General features: G+C 37.3%; 6 protein-coding genes across 11 annotated transcripts in view; 3 read left to right on the top strand and 3 right to left on the bottom strand.

Annotated features, from left to right (window-relative positions):
• The first annotated feature begins 325 nt into the window (after positions 1-325).
• LOC109860473 (CDC42 small effector protein homolog) lies at positions 326-1,772 on the top strand. Of its 3 annotated transcripts, none has more exons than XM_020439571.1 (3): positions 653-906; positions 1,085-1,429; positions 1,569-1,772. In XM_020439571.1, the coding sequence occupies exons 1-3, from the start codon at positions 859-861 to the stop codon at positions 1,575-1,577; spliced, it is 402 nt and encodes a 133-aa protein (XP_020295160.1). In that variant the 5' UTR covers positions 653-858; the 3' UTR covers positions 1,578-1,772. The 3 variants fall into 3 exon arrangements, 2 of the variants coding, with proteins under 2 accessions (XP_020295160.1, XP_020295161.1); XM_020439572.1 differs by having other exon boundaries at positions 666-906; positions 1,085-1,443; XR_002250828.1 differs by lacking the exon at positions 1,569-1,772 and having other exon boundaries at positions 326-906; positions 1,011-1,168.
• Positions 1,773-2,004: 232 nt separating this feature from the next.
• LOC109860472 lies at positions 2,005-5,854 on the bottom strand. The gene is made up of 7 exons (XM_020439569.1): positions 5,627-5,854; positions 3,905-4,154; positions 3,297-3,478; positions 3,144-3,203; positions 2,828-2,931; positions 2,462-2,739; positions 2,005-2,386 (listed from the first exon to the last, which is right to left on the bottom strand). Exons 1-7 carry the CDS (start codon positions 5,678-5,680, stop codon positions 2,379-2,381), a joined length of 936 nt encoding a protein of 311 aa, XP_020295158.1. The 5' UTR covers positions 5,681-5,854; the 3' UTR covers positions 2,005-2,378.
• Positions 5,855-5,989: 135 nt separating this feature from the next.
• On the top strand, positions 5,990-8,714 carry LOC109860452. Its single transcript, XM_020439532.1, has 5 exons — positions 5,990-6,433; positions 6,540-6,624; positions 7,089-7,300; positions 7,399-7,758; positions 8,109-8,714. The coding sequence occupies exons 1-5, from the start codon at positions 6,314-6,316 to the stop codon at positions 8,445-8,447; spliced, it is 1,116 nt and encodes a 371-aa protein (XP_020295121.1). The 5' UTR covers positions 5,990-6,313; the 3' UTR covers positions 8,448-8,714.
• Positions 8,715-8,858: 144 nt separating this feature from the next.
• LOC109860457 (ninjurin-1-like) lies at positions 8,859-10,132 on the bottom strand. The gene is made up of 2 exons (XM_020439539.1): positions 10,043-10,132; positions 8,859-9,730 (listed from the first exon to the last, which is right to left on the bottom strand). Exon 2 carries the CDS (start codon positions 9,686-9,688, stop codon positions 9,041-9,043), a length of 648 nt encoding a protein of 215 aa, XP_020295128.1. The 5' UTR covers positions 9,689-9,730; positions 10,043-10,132; the 3' UTR covers positions 8,859-9,040.
• Positions 10,133-12,013: 1,881 nt separating this feature from the next.
• On the top strand, positions 12,014-14,381 carry LOC109860455. Its single transcript, XM_020439537.1, has 3 exons — positions 12,014-12,845; positions 13,048-13,509; positions 13,581-14,381. The coding sequence occupies exons 1-3, from the start codon at positions 12,671-12,673 to the stop codon at positions 13,991-13,993; spliced, it is 1,050 nt and encodes a 349-aa protein (XP_020295126.1). The 5' UTR covers positions 12,014-12,670; the 3' UTR covers positions 13,994-14,381.
• The window catches only part of LOC109860453 (potassium channel KOR1-like), a 5,465-nt gene continuing 2,020 nt past the window's right edge, over positions 12,739-16,183 (bottom strand). For 2 of the 4 annotated variants that reach the window (XM_020439535.1, XM_020439533.1), the window contains 5 exons: positions 15,640-15,827; positions 15,366-15,571; positions 15,005-15,214; positions 14,453-14,776; positions 12,739-12,827 (listed from right to left, as the gene is read on the bottom strand). In XM_020439535.1, the coding sequence (XP_020295124.1) occupies positions 14,459-14,776; positions 15,005-15,214; positions 15,366-15,571; positions 15,640-15,827 (922 nt within the window). In that variant the 3' untranslated portion in view covers positions 12,739-12,827; positions 14,453-14,458. Of the gene's footprint in view, positions 12,828-14,448; positions 14,777-15,004; positions 15,215-15,365; positions 15,572-15,639; positions 15,828-16,183 lie in introns of all 4 variants that reach the window. The other 2 variants (XM_020439536.1, XM_020439534.1) reach the window with 2 other exon arrangements.

Here is a 16,183-nt window from a genome sequence, read left to right on the forward strand (position 1 = left end):
AAAAAAAAATACGGTTGAGTTCACCTCTAAATTACGTGAAGTCAATATTTGAACTGTCAAATTTTGCTCGAACATCTCGATGTTATCGCAACATTATCAGTCAATTGCTCTAAGTATCGATATATTTAGCAACTACCTGTTGCGCTAAACTTTTTTTTTAATAAGAGCAAGCTTTTAATGTAAAATTGATATTGATAGTTTAACAATCTTACTGAAAAACATTTGGATTCCAATTCCAACTTTACATAGATGGATTTTGCATCCAATGATTGTACATTTTACTTAAACACACATACGAACATATTGTGCGCACGTACCTTTTTGGATTTTTTGCGCTTTCACCAACACATTTTCATTCTGTTACGCGTTTATGAGATCCTCCTCATGGTATTGCAAATGGCGGGCTCCCGCCGCAGACTTCACACGTACCGAAAACCAGGATCGGATCTTATACTTGCGATCGTCTTAAAGTTCATCTTACGATGTTGCATAGATCGCTCGGTTGGCTTTCGGAGACATCTCTCTCTCCGAAGACAAACTCAATCTCAAAATTTATACATAAAAAATAAGATCCGGTGAACACCGGTCTCTGTAGCGATTCAAAATGGTGGAAAAACCTTTTTTTTTTTTTTTTTTAAACCACACGTACAAAACTTTAGTTCCTGGACAGATGATTTGAGGAGGCGCTGCAAACACTGTTAATCATCGAAAGCCCTGAAGTTTACGGTCTTGTGTGGGGAGTTTATGCCTCTCATTGTTTCTCATATATGTTTTTTGTCCTCTATTTTCTCTCACGAAGAACAATGCTCTTCGTCGTTTCGCGGAAATGTTTGTTTTGCTCGGCCCGTTTAGCCGTTGATGTTGGTGCGCAAGAAGATTGACACAAGCGTTTGCGGTTTGTATCCGGTTTGTATAAACTTCGTTTGGAAGTCTTAACCTATGTGTCATAAAGAAAACGCTGCCGCGAACTTTACTCTTTGACCGTGCACTTACCTTTTTTGGACAAAAAGAAGATTCCTGAAGCTATTCGACTTATCACTCACTCGGTTTGTTCGAATCGAATAGTTCAACACCGTGGTTTAAGGTTATCCGTGACGATCTCAGTCGGAGAAAGAAGAAAAACCACCGTCCAAATCGTCCGTCAGAGAAACAAAAGCGAGGATATCATAAAATGGCCGGCAACAGCGAACTCTGGGTGCAATGCTTTACATGCTGCTTGACGCCGCAAGCGAGGCGGAGCGGCAGACGAAACAACAGCAGACCCCATCAGAGGCTCAGGATAGATAGAAGCATGATCGGCCTACCCACAAATTTCAGACACACAGCGCACATTAGCAGTGGTGACATTGACATGTCAATCTCGCAGCTTGCCGATCTTCAGGCACAGATGCAGAGAAAGAGCGGTTTCGATAGTGATTTCGGTGCTAAGGTATAGTCGAGAAGGTATATCTGCGAAATATATTATGCTTATATAAAGTTAAAAAAACGTCATGATATCTATCCAATGTGTAATAAAATTACTCATTATGCAAACTCACGATATGAAATTTTGTTCTTTTCTGTTTCAGACATACTGAGATTTACAAGAAAAAGGTACAATAAATTTGTGGCGAGAACATTTAATTTAACAGACAGAGTGAGAATTTAATAATGTAAACACAGCGAGACTGATTTGTCTTTTGATGTCCTATCTTACTCTTCTCCAAGAATGGAAGACCGTCTTCATACGTACAATATCGCATTTGTTTTGTGATCCACTAGAACATTTAAGGATAAATTTATCTATCTCTCTCTTGCACAGATAATGCTCCTTCTCCGTAAAGAAAACTGCCAGACGTAACTTCATTACTACTATACAGATTTTTTTGAGAAGTTTACTGTTAAGTTTTTGACTGAAATGTGCATTGCATAGATAAGTAAGAACTTCCGATACTTTTTTATACAAATTGTGCCTTCTATCAGCAACCTGACGCTTTATACGAAATAAGTTATACACAAAAAAAAAGAGTAGAATATTTTAATCTTAAGATAACTTATGTAAAATTTAGATATAACAACGATATATAAAATATATGTAAGTTAATTATATCACACATAATATCACATAATAATTCTCTGTATACACTTCTTATCCTAGCGTCAAATGTCATTCGTATTAAAGAATATAAAAACATTTGTATTATTTATATAAAAAAAAGTTTACATAAAGGTTTTTTTTTTGGTAACTGACTATATATGTATGATACATTGTCGATTATTTTCCAAGAATTGGTCGAAGTCCACATGGAGTACAATATTTTGATCATCTCGGTGTTGCTAAAAGGAGATACGCAGGACGAATTTTATGCATGCGTTCTCTCATTAGCAATTGGCGGCAGTTAGCGCTCTAAGAGAAAAAAAAAAGTATGCAAAGTACGCTTTACAAGCATCTTATTGCGATATTGTTTTTTATATTACTAACTTTCTTCGCTCTCGCTCTCACTTTCATATCCTCCTCCTTTCTTTACTTCCACGGTCCGATTTAAATTAGTATGCAGACCTGGTCCGAATCGGACGAGCGTGTTACCGGTAAACTTAACGTGACAGCAGCAACTAGACGGGAAGGAGAACTGTGACTTGATAATTTTATTGCTATTGGCGTCCATCGCCGCCAATTCTCGATATATATACTTCTGCTTGCAAGTGGTTCGGTAACCCTCCGCGAAACCATCGATCATGTTACATCCTCGATTTGTGTCTCTACAAAATCAAGGATTCACAGTCTAGGATTATTATCTGCTGAAGGAACTCTCTCTTTGTCTTATGATAAAAATAAAACGTTTCTTACTCGCAAACTTCGATGCGCACTCCTTGCTTCAGATTCTCTTGATTCACGACGAACAGCCACTGATTGTCCTTATCCTGTGCAGCCTTTGGATATACTACTTCTTCCTATAGAAACACAGCATACTTTTAATTAAAAGACCGTATAACACATTAAGTAGATGTAAATAACTAATTCGTTCCTTCGCACAAATAAAAAATAATTTTATTTCATTTTATTTCAACACAAAGTTTTTTGTTCTAATTGAAAGAAGCGTATTATTCGATGATAGCAAAAGCTTTTTGGTAAATTCAACCACAGAAGACTTACAATTACTTACATGATATCGACAAAGTGGCCATGCGTCCAGTTCATCCATTCTCTGTTCGATTTCGGGCAACTGAACAAAAATTCGAACAATTTTAACTGTAACACACTGTACTATTAAAATAATAATTTTGTTTTAATTAAATAACTAATAAATTATATCAACCGGATCGATGGTCTGCAGAAATCTGAGACTGTCGTTTTGCGCGATCGCGCGATTTATTAATTGCTTCGGATAACCAACGACGTCCTCGCAGAACGTGCTGTTATTATGGCAAATCGGTGTTGGTCTTTCTGGAAAAATAATCTCGTCTCTCTCCTTATAACTTGACGATGATGTACTTGACACTATACACAAAAATGTACATCTCTATTACTGCAAATATAAAAATAATCGACTTCTATGGTGATCTTTCTGCACAAAGTCTGAGCACAGTGCACAGATTAATTATCGGTTTTTTTTTTTTTTTTTTCAAGAATAAATGTCCAGAAAAGCGATGACGAAAACACTACGGATTTACAAGAAACACACATTCGTGTTAACTACACAATTACTTACTCAGCCACGTACGCAATGCTAAAAATATAAGTGAATTGAATTACACGGTATGAGGAAATCTCTCAAGGAACATAAAATAAAAAATAAGTAACATTAAAAGCAATTAACTTCCCATATGGACTTATATATATTGTACGTCAAGAAAAAAAATCGATTATCTCAATAAATACTTTTAATAAATATTTTTTATCCAGACGCACTAATTGTTTTCGTACCTGCCAACAATTTTCTTTGTGTGTACGACAGTTCTGATGAAATTTCATCGCTCTGAGAATGTAACTGTTTCAAGGTGGTGCTCTCCATCGGACTGTTCGCTCGACCTTCGTTATTACGCAATAACCACTCATTCTGCGACAATAATTCGTGATTCTTGTAAGCGTTTTCGATCAGTTTCGAGATATTGTCTTGCGAATTTTCGACGGTCGCATGAGGATATCCTTCAATCCGCCGCGTTGCCTGACACATCTGTAATGCGGGAATCAAAATACAAAGATAATTTTTGTTTTTTATAAAATTAATAAGAGAGAGAGAGAGAGAGAGAGAGAGAGAGAATCATATAAAACTACTATTAACATACAAACACGCGTACATCTGGAAACGCGTTTGCTCGACCGATTAAACTTGCAGGATCACGCATGGCGATAAGAGTGATGAATCATTTTATTTCTGTACTGGTAGGCGCGAGTTTATAGAATTACTTAGAAAACATATGATAATCTCAAATAAAATTTCATTATCAAATACAGAACACACACGTATGTAGATAATAGAAAGTTTTTAACTTTGTTTCGCGCTAAACTTGTGAGCAGAAAAAAAAAATAATGTATTCATGTAACGTACGCTACACGTTTATTTAAGTTGTATACATTACAGCAACAGGTTTTTCATGTAGATTTAGTTTGCAACACATTTGCGCAAAATAAATCTATATATTTACGTACATATGCATACACGCTATATATATACATGCCGTTTCCGCGCGTATGAGAGAATTTGTCATTTTTTATTTCAGGAAACCGATTGATACAACACGTGATTTTACAACAATGATACAACACGTGATTTTACGACTTTGTTTTATAAATGCAAGGTATAAAAATCCCCGGTAAATCTCACGAAGTTTTCTCCCACCAGAGCCACGATAATCGCGAAATTACACGACCGCTGCGATTTCCAGGTAATTCTGACTGTCATCCTTTTATCACCGTACTCGCAATTAACACTTGCTACAACAACTTGCCGTAACAAACTTCCGAAACATGCAAAGCCGTGAATATTTAAAAAAAAACATATCTCTATTTCTGACTACAAAAAAGAAGAACACTGCAATGCAAAACACGTGCGTTGTATTGATTAAACTGTAGCGCGATAAAAAAATATATCACACACATATCATACTTATAAAAGAAGAAAGAAACTTTCAAGATAATATTGTAAGAGCGGATAAATATATTCATATCACACCAGACCAAGAGAAAGAAGTTTTGAAATTTTCACACATGCTCTTTTTGGTTCTTCAAAAAAAAAAAAAAGAAAAACGCTGACAAATTGGACTTTTGCAGAAAAGTTGAAATGTGTGATGCGCGTATGTATGAAATCAATACTACGAGTTTTTACATGTATGCTAATGTAGTGAATAGTAAATTCGCGGCACTACGGAAACTTGTGTTTATGCGTTTTTCCAAGTCAACTTTTTAAGTGGTTTTTCTCATCTGCAAATATATCATACATTTGCATAATTACGAAATTAAATAAAACACACAATTTTTTACATATATATATATACATATGTCTACAGGAACCACATGCGTGTTTCAATAAAAAAACTTCAATAAAAATTTTAATTAAAAAATTCACAAGCAAAATAAATTACACGTGAATTAATTTTTGTATGAACATTGAGAAAGCAGCGCAACATGTAAAAGACAAATTCTTACCAGAACGAGAACTAGATACAGTTTCCATTTTGAACACGGAGCATTCAATAACATTTTGTGGAATTGTGAACTTGAGCTTTGCAAAGAATTAAAAAGATCCAACACAACGACGATCCATACGCCAAACACCTGGCGCCTCACTGATCGGTCTCTCGGATCTGCTCCCGTGCTCGGAGAGCAGTCCAACAGTGCTGTTGCAGACAGGCTGAAGTTTCACGCGCATGCGTGAAACGGGAAGTAACGGTTCGCGTGACGTAGAGATCTGTCAGAAACATAGCGATCAAGAAACGGTCTGAAGGCGCTTTGTCTCAAATTCCTACCTTATCTTACGGATAAAACTTTAAAAGTTCTATTCCAAGATGAAAATAAAGTGTAGCGGTGTTAAGTTACTTACGTGTTAAAATTTTTTATTTTGATTTGCTTGTGCGTTAGTTGTCTAGTGCTAGTTTATATACTTCTACAACTTGTGTAATCAGACAATTTGTAATTAACACTCGGAGATAAAAAAAAACAATCTTTTTCCGTGAAAGCAATTTTGTACAGAAACAAAGAAAAATTTTATACACCATCGCTTAATAATATTTTTGCGGTCTTACTTGGTTCGAAAATGGTTCGAAATAAGTAACGAGAGCGACATCGTGTGAGTAGAGTCGAAACTAAAATGTACGCGCGCGAGTTTTATTCATAATGTCCGATATAAAAGACGCTTTGTTGTCATTGTGCAAATACATCGCTTCGTTGACAAACGTAAACTTAACGCCCGAACATCTGAGGCTGGCCAAGGACAACTATCCGGACAAAAATGCCGTAAGTGTGTGCGCGTGTCGCATATGCGTGCGATTAGAATCAAATGTTTTTTTCTCAAACCCTAACCTAAACCCATCTGACAGATCTGTCATGTGTTTTGTGTCAGGAAGAAACACTGTGGAGCACACTGCACGTTCTGAGTTACTTTTCTGCGTCAGAAAAACGGAGCGACGTAGATTTCCGAGATTACGGTTTGTTTTTTTTAATCGATCTGATTTATTATTTACAAAAAAAAGAATAAGACTTTTCATTATCCACGAGAAAACAGAACATTTTCCCGCCGTCAAAATTTTATTGTTCGAATTTTTTGATCAGTGACCGGATATTTGAGAATATTTCGTATAAAAATGTTATAAGTAAATTGATAAATATTGAAAAAAATGGAATATATACTCAAATATAAAATATTAAAATATATAAAAATATATTTTACAATTTTAATGTTTAATATTTTTTACTTTCTTTACACGCGAGGTTTTTGCATCTTCATTATTATTGATATGTTATCGAGATATTGTTGGCGCAATTTTATATGTAAAGACGCGCTTGGACCGTTGACTATTAGTAAAATTTTCTATGTCTCATCACACTGGTGAAAATTCGCTATCTTACTTTACAAAAAAACTTGTTGACTTGTCGTCGACTCTAATTCTAGATACTCAGTTAGCGGTGAAGCTACACTTCGCTTTTTTGCAATATCCGACAATAGAGTTTTACGGTCTATCACGAGGCGGTAGTCGCAACAGAGATTTATTAATCGCTTTAGCTTGGCTTCTGGCAAAGCAAGATTGTCTGAATGTTGTTTTTCGAACGAAACTGATCAACAGTGTTCTGGGCGCCGAATGCTCGCACGAAGACTCACTAGAAGTTGGTGTCTACGAACATTATTTTTATTCCTCTGTCGTTGAAATATACAACGTAGCTGAGTATAAACATTTTTCTAACGTTTTATATTATTCACACAGACCGCGCCATTAAATCTATCGACTAATCAATCGTTATCGACGAGTGATCTGCTCGACAATATTTTGCATCTGAACGCGAAGGTAAATCTGAATCTGAAAGAGATTTCCGAATTGATCCGGGAACAAGGCAGATTGATATGTAGAGTGCACGCGGCGAGTGTCAACGTTAGCGGTTTGCCGCATCTGAACGTGTCCGAATTAGCGTTGACAAAACGTCTCGTAACGAACGTCATCAACGACGCAAGTGTAAATCCCGAAGAAAAAAATCGACAAAAACTGCGAGAATTTCACAAAATTGGAATTCTACTCGAGACACGCGTCAAATGGCTGAGGAAGCAGCACGTGTTCTTCGATTGGATGGTAACGATGTGTCATCAAATTAATTTAAATCGGTTTAAGAAAATTACATACATTGGTTTTTGCGTCGAATTGTCATCTAACGCTTGGTCTGTAAACAACAAGAGTTGTTTCGTTTCAACAAGAATAAGTTTGAAAAACAAAACACAGACTCGAGCTCGCGTTGCGATTTTTAGAATTTGTTTCTCAATCCTTAAACTATCTTCATATTGCGATGTAACTCTACAAAGAAATAAATTATTATTTTGTTGATGTTCACAAAGATCTTTTTGAATAAAATTTCAAAATATTTCTCGAAATATCCAAAGTATATGCAAGTATTGAAATGGTATGATTGTAACGCAACCTTACAGGCTACAGTAGTCCAAGATCACAAGAAATTCAAAGAATCTCCAAATCCAGGAAGAATAGATTTGCAAGAACTCGCCGCATTCAGCTCACTGTTGTGTCGTATAATTGAAGAGAAGCTTCAAGGTTTTGCGTCGGCGAGCAATAAATCTCAAAATTTGGCTTTGGATTGCTCATCTCGAACACACAAAATTCAAGGTAATAATAGCGAAGCGGCAAAGTGGTTGGACGATTTGAACGAACGCCAGAACCGCGCGGAGGAAAATCTACAACAAAATAGGAAACGTTTGTTCGACGAATTGGAACGAATGTTGAACTTGATACCGTCCACTGTTCGCGTTTGATCGACGTGTTTGAAACACACACATTTTTTAACAAAATTATCACACATATATTGTTACACATAGAAAAAACTTATCTATTGTCATAATCAAGTAAAAAACTGATCTAGTCGTATACATTATTTACATATTCATACTTATCAGAAATAAATAAATGACATGGAACTTAACATAAATGACAATACGTGTGTAAATATCGACTGCGCCGAGTAAAAACATGTTTTAGAAATATTTAGATATGTCCATAGTTTTTTGCTCAATGAAAAATGTCTGAAAGATGTTTTTAATGTTTGATATGTATAGATCAGATCAGTAATATGATATTATAAAAGTAAATGTTTTTTTTTGTAAAAACGATGAAAAAGATGCGAAGTAAAAAACTTTTAGATAAGATAGATATTAAGAGATAATTCTCTATTAATTATTATTTGTAAAAAACTTTTGTCTAATCTTAAAAAATCTAACTTTTAACAATATATATCGCATTATTAAAAATATCGAAAATTATTATGTTATGTATCTGAAACATCGAATATAATTCACACTTAGTAACGAATAGAGAGCGTTAAGTATGATAAGAAGAAGAGTCCAGACAATTACGTCGCAACTGCCGTCGCAATTCCCGGGACCTCATCAACAACGTTGAACGACGAGATGAAAACATTGAGTATCGTGACCAGGAAGATACCGATGACCGTCCAATTGTTTGCTTTATTCGCCTTGCACATCTGCTCGTGTTCCTTGACATTGTAGACGCTGTTCCAGATGAGACCGATACCTACGGCGATCTGCAGTAACAGGCTCATGCTGATCATGGTGAGCGACGGGTAAAAGTAAGGATGACGACCGTCTGTCTGTAGAATGTAGCGCATCTGATTCGCGTTTGCGGACAGGAGCGCCAGATCCATCATACCCTGAGCCAAAGTCTTCTTGTGCTGATAAACGTTTACGTCGGGAGTGGTGAGCGTTACGTTTGACGAGAAGATGGGCTGGTTAGGCAACAAACCGGGTGGTTCATCCGGTCCATTTCTGCTCTGAAAGCCGAGCGGCGGCGCCGACGGTGTTCCGTCCTTCAATTTCTCGTCGAGGTCGCCCGCTTCTGATTCGGCATTGTCTGAAGCGAAGCCGGCTCGTGTGTGAATGGACGGAATCGCATCCAGATTGGTGATTGACGCGGTCAGAGGCTTTGACACTTCGTCATGGATTTCGTCCAGATATAATATTTCGTCGGTTTTCGTATTCATATTGAAAACTGGAATTGCCGAATAAACACGATCAAGGATCACCTGTATAAAGAAGTATATTTATGTTAATTCGTTTATTTTAATTCTTATTTTGTCAGTATTATTCTATGTTCGAAAATGTTCCCGTTGTTACGATCAAAGTCCGTGAACAAAAAATTGTTTAAATTCATTCCACGTACAGTTCATTTCTAACGTTTTTAATAAGATCTCATTGCCGTATAAATTTATCTTAACAAACATGCGGAGAATATGACAACACTATTATATGTACTGTTTTTTTTTCTTTTTTGAGAATTATATTTAATTTACGACTTTTGTTTTCTTATTCATTTTCGCGCATTTTCTTTCACTCACCGTAAGTCAAAACACCAGGTGTTTGAAAAACTTGTTCTTTGTTGTTTTCGCAGAACTAACTGTTGAATGAGCGACGACACTACTGACTAGTAGCACGCACGGCGTTCACTGCTACACTACTGATCTCGGCGGCGCGGTTGATTCATACGTCCTCACACGTCACAATCCTCATTCGCTTATACCGAGAACGTCACGGCCATGTGGTATTTTCCCGGATCGTCGTAGAGCGTCACAAACTACACGCTCGTTACGGCAATTAAGAAAACGCACGTATGTACAACTTATCAAAATCTGTAGCAATTTTTTTCGTGAAGAATATCTTTTTCCGCAATCTTTCTGGAGCTGATTTGCAATATTGATTGATTTAAAAAATTAATTGCGACATTTTCCGTGTCTCACGCAATCTCTCACTAATGTCAATCTTGTGCGTATAATAAGATAATTACAATAATTAGCTTATTTAAAGATTAATTTTTTCTTTCGTAAGATACTTAGTAGTTACTTTCATAAGATACTTAGTAGTTACTGAATAACAAAAATGTAACACACAATTATTAAAAGTAAAAATTAAATTAATGAGTGTGTTATAGCAGAAACGTTTTCAAACAAAATGCAAATTATTGAAAATATTATGTTTTTTGGTTTAGATGCAAAACCAATCTCTGTGTTTATATTATGTGCCGTTAAATTTAACATAAAAATGAGATTACGATAGTTTTTGATCAAACGAATGAATATATTGGCTTCTTGGAAAGACAATAATATGGTCGTCGCTTTCTGATTAGCATCGGAATCACTTGAGGAAATCGAGGTGTCGTATATACATAAATATTCTTTTGTCTTTAGGAAGTTGATACGCAAGGCATTTGAAACTAGTGTAATCATCAAAGGAAAGATGAGATCTGCGGAGCAGCCATATCAAAGCTGGCTTCCCTTTGATACCGCCGACTCTTTTTGTGATAAAACTCGAAGGTTTACTTCTACATGTTAATTCTTTACTTCTATAGAGCCTGGTTTGCCTTTTATGGAACATAAAATATTCGACGTGATTAATATGCCGTGTTTTTCCGAACGTGTAAATTATATCGGAACACACAATCTCTCTTTCTCTCTCTCTCTCTCTCTCTCTCTCTCTCTCTCTCTCTCTTTACATATCTAGCGATCTCAGAAAATAAATTTTCAGCGGAACACACATACCTCGGCGTTCGATCGCCGTGCACTTCGTAGGTAGGTTACCCTACTTTTCACCCTGTTTTGCGCGCACGTGTGTGTTTTATCAACGATATAGTTTTTTGAGAAGAGAAGAAACGTGAGAAGAGAAGAAACGAGAGAAGAGTCGAACGAGTACGACTTCACAACTGTCGCGTGATCCGGCCACGAGTTTTGACCGAGGTTTCTCACATCAAGGTCTCTTCCGAGTGGAAGGGAGAGAACGGCATCGATAGAAGAAACCTCGCGTATATTCCGTGTAGTTTATAAATACAAATGCGTTCACACACCACGCTCTTCCGAGCGACACCGACAAACCTAATTCACGCAGTCGAAAACAAGCGGCGCGATAAGAATGGTTGTTTTCTTCATGCATCTCGCGCGCGTAACAATAATAAATTCGTAATATTCATGAGAATTTAACGCTTGCATCGGTGTTTCTGATCTACAAATACGCCGTACGTTAGGTAGCAATTTACATTCGCGTGTCTTCCCACAATCTGAAACTCGCGATTTCCGCGATTTCGAAACGCTCCGCGAAATCATCGGTGTTTCCCGATCTTTTAATTTTCCGTGTTACATTTTACGTGTTACCAATTCGGAGAATCCGCAAATTACGCGGACAAAATCCCTCCCGGTCGTTGCGCACTCTGGTTGTTCGCAATACATTTCAGCTTCATGACGGTTTTCGGATCTAAAGTTACGTTTTCGCTTCTGGGAACGCATCAGTCATGTCACTTGTCAATTATGAGAATTGCAACCATAAGATAATTATAAAAGAAAAAAGTAAGATAACGACAAAAATAGATACGAAAGTTCAATATCCTCAATACGCTTTCTGCTCTCCAAAAAAAAAACTTCTCGCGCTCAAACATTTCCAATTGTTGCCCGAAGTTTTTATTCGAAACTATATTTGGTATTTTTATTCGTTTTATTTGCGCTATAAAAAAACAGTAAAGTTATATCTTTATAGCGCGATTATTTTTTTTTAACGCCGCAAATTTCTAACGTGAGATCACGTGTATGGTAACATACATAATGATAAACAACAGAACACTACGAAAATGCGACCGAAATACGCTTAAGTGTCATTAGGACTATAATAAACATAGATACAAGTAGAACTATTTGGAGATAAGTATAGTGATCTCTCTCCCGTTATCGAATTATCATGTTGCCAAGGAAACCAACGTCAGAGTGCAAAGTCCGGGCATTCCTATGGTGATGCTCGAATATTTTTCAGTGTTCGCGAAAATAGAGAACAATGATGAACGCGATAACGAACGCGATTGTCTCCGAACTACTATCGTTGGAAAGATAATTAACATGCGCGCTTTCCTGTTGTGATTATTTAAGTACTTAATCATTACGTTGTTATGCAATCGTTGCGTAACAAACAATTACATAGAAGTGAAGAACATGGAATCGTGCAAGTGCTGCGTTCACTGTCGTGGCGATACAATCGCTCGGGATTGCGATGAGCTTCACGAGGACTGGACGCCGTTCGGACGCGTCTCGAATAACCCGTCTTCTTCGGGAAAACACGCGCCAGGATGTCCCAGGTTTCGAAGAAACTCTGAAGAGAAACAGAACGGTGTGACAGTTTTAAAACAGTTTTTTCATCATTTTTCTTTTTGTTTTTCATATCAAAGAAAGTCTCTAGAGAATCAGATATTAGTCTTACTTTGTATTTTTGACATGTAAAATTATTAAAATTAAACATATCGGCACTATAGTGATTTTAATTTTGTGTAAAAAAAAAAATTAAAAATCTTCCTCGTTCTTTGTATATTTAGAAATCGCGTCCTGTTACGATAAATTCGCGCTGGCAAAAAGACTGCACGCGGAAAATCTGCAGCACCAGCCACTTCCGGATCGGGTGGACGATTCCGTCTTCAAGAGAGGAGAGAGATGTCGTTCCTGCTCGGCCAAGTGGGAACGAGATGCAAAATATCGAGCGATCGTTCCGAAGAAGGAACAGGATTACACGTTTGGACCCGCGCTCGGTTGCAAGAAGCCGAAGACCCGGATGGATCTGGCGATCTGTTGGGAGACGCCGATTGATCCGGTGTACGAACCGCGCAGATCGACGCACATCGACGGTTCCGAAGGCGGTTTGGCGCCGGCGATCTTTGCTCTGATCCAACACACGCCGGCCCCGAGAAATCGCGAGAAGCTTTTGATGGCGAACGACGAATGCGACAGTGCAAAACAAGAAAAACACATATCTCGATGCTGTTGCAGCCACTCCTGCGACGGTAAGAAATAAATTGAAATAAAAACAATAAAAAATGGTGAATATTATATTATTTTTTTATAATAATAATAGATTTGCTCGCAAAAGAACCTCGAAGAAGCGCGAAGTCTTCGAAATCGAATTCCGCGATTCGTGTCACAGAGCGGAAGTGTGTCGCTTGTCGAGAGAAACAGGAACTTCAGAGGGAAAAGGATCCGAGATTGATTCGATCCGCGGTGGGTATCGCGCTCGGTCTCGAGAAGGATCGAAAAACTGTACGAGACGACGACGGTACGCGAAGGAGCGAATTGTCGCCGGGGAGGATAACGGTTCCGCGGCCGAGAACTCCGTTTGCCAGACGCACCTTCTGCATCGATACTCTGTCGCCGCCGTTTAGCGTGAAAAAGGGCTGCCGGGACACCGATTATCCTGAACATTGGCGACTCATGTCTATGTATCAGCAGTCATACAGAAACCCGCACAAAAGGAAGACTCGACCATTCTGATTGACATCGTTTACATATCAACCGATATGTAAACTTTTCACATAATCGATACATCTATTCAATGAGTCGCTCCTTTAATGCGGTTTATTTTATTGACACAAGCGATAGATAAAGAGTTAAGATAATAGAACGGAAGAAGCAAACAAGATATCGAAAGTTTAACAATGTGTGTGTTCATATGTGTTCATCAAGATGACGATTATTATATTGATCACTGATTTGTTGTTGCCACGGAGAACATTTAATTTCGTTGAACGTTCGTTTCGATGTTGACATGTTATGTTTTGATCGTTGAACATATATGTATTCTTTACATTTATATGTACATACATACAATGTTACTGTTTTAACTCTTAGAAAAATACGAAAAACAAATAAATAAAAATAATTATTAAACTTAATCACGAAAAATGATGAATATGTATACGTTGCTTTGTAAACAAAGCGAGATTCACCTACTTCACCTTACTGTTGCCCTGTTCCGTCGCTGCCTGATACATCTCCTCTGCTCTTTCTTCTCAATATGCTGCTGATGTTAATGCTTCTGGACAACGTCGAGGACGATTCTCTTTCAAGCGGCGACATCTTCTCCACAGACGCGAGGACGATGTTCTGCAATTGACTCCGGATGTCGGGATAAAACATAAAGATGCGTTGGAAGTCGACGCGCGTCAAGATATAGACTTCGCAATTCTCGACGGCGACGACGGTGGCCATTCTGAGCTCGTTCTCCATCAGCAAGGCCAGTTCGTCGAAGGACGCGCCGTCTTCCAGGTGGCATATCTGCATATGTCGCGCAAAGTAACGTATTGAACACTAGTTGACGTTTTGTTTATGTCATGTACATACGACCTTTTATCATTTCTGTTATAAAAGCAGTTATTTTTGCTTCTCCTTTTTATTTAGTTCACACTATATATGAAGTTCTTTTACTCGGTAAAAGTTTCTAATTGATAAAACAAAAAGAAGATTCACGTGTTATTGTGTGTGTGTGCATCAAGATCTTTATACCTCCTTTCCTACGTCGTTATACACGGCTACGGTGCCAGAAGCGATGAAATACAATGCATCACTGATTGTGCCAGCTCTGACCAACACGTCGTTCGACATAAAGATCTCGGAACGTATACAGCCGATCAGTTGTGTTGCTATCGTTTTCGGCATGTGTTTAAACATCACTACGTTGTTCAGCAGTTGCTGATAGTTGTGCTGAAGAAGTTCCTGAAATGCTAGAACTTGGTTTTACAAAATACGGAGCTTTTTTGAACTCGCAAGTGTTTTAAAAGAATTTTTAAAGATTAGAAAAAATTTATAAAACACTATGTAACATTAGTGTACTTTCAAAACCAAGATAAATTTTTCTCAAAATTACTTCTCGCAAATAAGGCGACACGTAATCGATGATTTTCTCGTTTCTCTCGAATCCTTTTTTATTGCGATAATTGTAATAGGCGCGTAATCGTTGCTGCACGGGATGCGATAATCTGTGATGTTTCATGTACTGTTCCAGTTGCTGAATTAATTTCAAGTGTCTCTTGCGAGTGGAGTTGAACGTGGTTATCAATTGCGCTAATCGAGCTGCGTAATTGATAAAAAAAAAAAATAAAAAAGATGAATTTATCTTTTTTATGTCTGTTTTTACGTACCTAACAGGTAAATGAATCCAAGAAATCCAATAACAGAGAGGATTAAGTTGAGCAGCATGTCCTCGAATGTACTCACGGGGAAAAAATGCGTGGATCCAACTAACGAGGTAACAGCCCTGTTAACACACTCAAAGTAGAGCGTGAGTTTTGTTTTCTTATTTGTTCCAAAAACTGATCGAATCCACGATCTGCAAGATTTCCTCATATTTCACTTATTGTCGTCAAGATTTCTCATTGGTATTTTAAACAAATAAGAAAATAAACAAAGAAAAAACGTCAAGGATAATTAGAGTAATATGTTCAATATAATTAAAATAGAAAGAACAGTTACGTTAAAAAAAAGTATTATTTGCTGTTACTAGCACAACACAGGCGCGCGCTACGCGCACGCTATTGTTAATTTTATTTAACGTGTTGTCAGTGAACACAACCTGTCACCGCGATGACAGATAGTATATACATCTTATAAACCATATAATACACATATGAGAAATGTCAGAAATAACGCATGAAAATCAAACTCAAAAAATAGTGAGAGAGAGAA

The sequence above is a fragment of the Pseudomyrmex gracilis genome, unplaced genomic scaffold, assembly GCF_002006095.1.
Source record: "Pseudomyrmex gracilis isolate BER0280 unplaced genomic scaffold, ASM200609v1 scaffold_393, whole genome shotgun sequence".
Taxonomy (NCBI): domain Eukaryota; kingdom Metazoa; phylum Arthropoda; class Insecta; order Hymenoptera; family Formicidae; genus Pseudomyrmex; species Pseudomyrmex gracilis.

Bases quoted from the DNA above. Each gene is read 5' to 3' on its own strand.
- LOC109860457 (XM_020439539.1), bottom strand. From the start codon at position 9,688: ATGAATACGAAAACCGACGAAATATTATATCTGGACGAAATCCATGAC.
- LOC109860472 (XM_020439569.1), bottom strand. From the start codon at position 5,680: ATGTTATTGAATGCTCCGTGTTCAAAATGGAAACTGTATCTAGTTCTC. The intron at 3,479-3,904 runs GTACGAAAACAA...TTTTGTGTATAG, and splicing joins ACAAAGAAAATTGTTGGCAG to TGTCAAGTACATCATCGTCA. The intron at 2,932-3,143 runs GTAAGTAATTGT...GTGTTTCTATAG, and splicing joins GGCCACTTTGTCGATATCAT to GAAGAAGTAGTATATCCAAA.
- LOC109860452 (XM_020439532.1), top strand. From the start codon at position 6,314: ATGTCCGATATAAAAGACGCTTTGTTGTCATTGTGCAAATACATCGCT. The intron at 6,434-6,539 runs GTAAGTGTGTGC...GTTTTGTGTCAG, and splicing joins ACTATCCGGACAAAAATGCC to GAAGAAACACTGTGGAGCAC. The intron at 7,759-8,108 runs GTAACGATGTGT...GCAACCTTACAG, and splicing joins ACGTGTTCTTCGATTGGATG to GCTACAGTAGTCCAAGATCA.
- LOC109860473 (XM_020439571.1), top strand. From the start codon at position 859: ATGTTGGTGCGCAAGAAGATTGACACAAGCGTTTGCGGTTTGTATCCG. The intron at 907-1,084 runs GTTTGTATAAAC...CCGTGGTTTAAG, and splicing joins GCGTTTGCGGTTTGTATCCG to GTTATCCGTGACGATCTCAG.
- LOC109860455 (XM_020439537.1), top strand. From the start codon at position 12,671: ATGGAATCGTGCAAGTGCTGCGTTCACTGTCGTGGCGATACAATCGCT. The intron at 12,846-13,047 runs GTGTGACAGTTT...TTGTATATTTAG, and splicing joins CTCTGAAGAGAAACAGAACG to AAATCGCGTCCTGTTACGAT. The intron at 13,510-13,580 runs GTAAGAAATAAA...TAATAATAATAG, and splicing joins TTGCAGCCACTCCTGCGACG to ATTTGCTCGCAAAAGAACCT.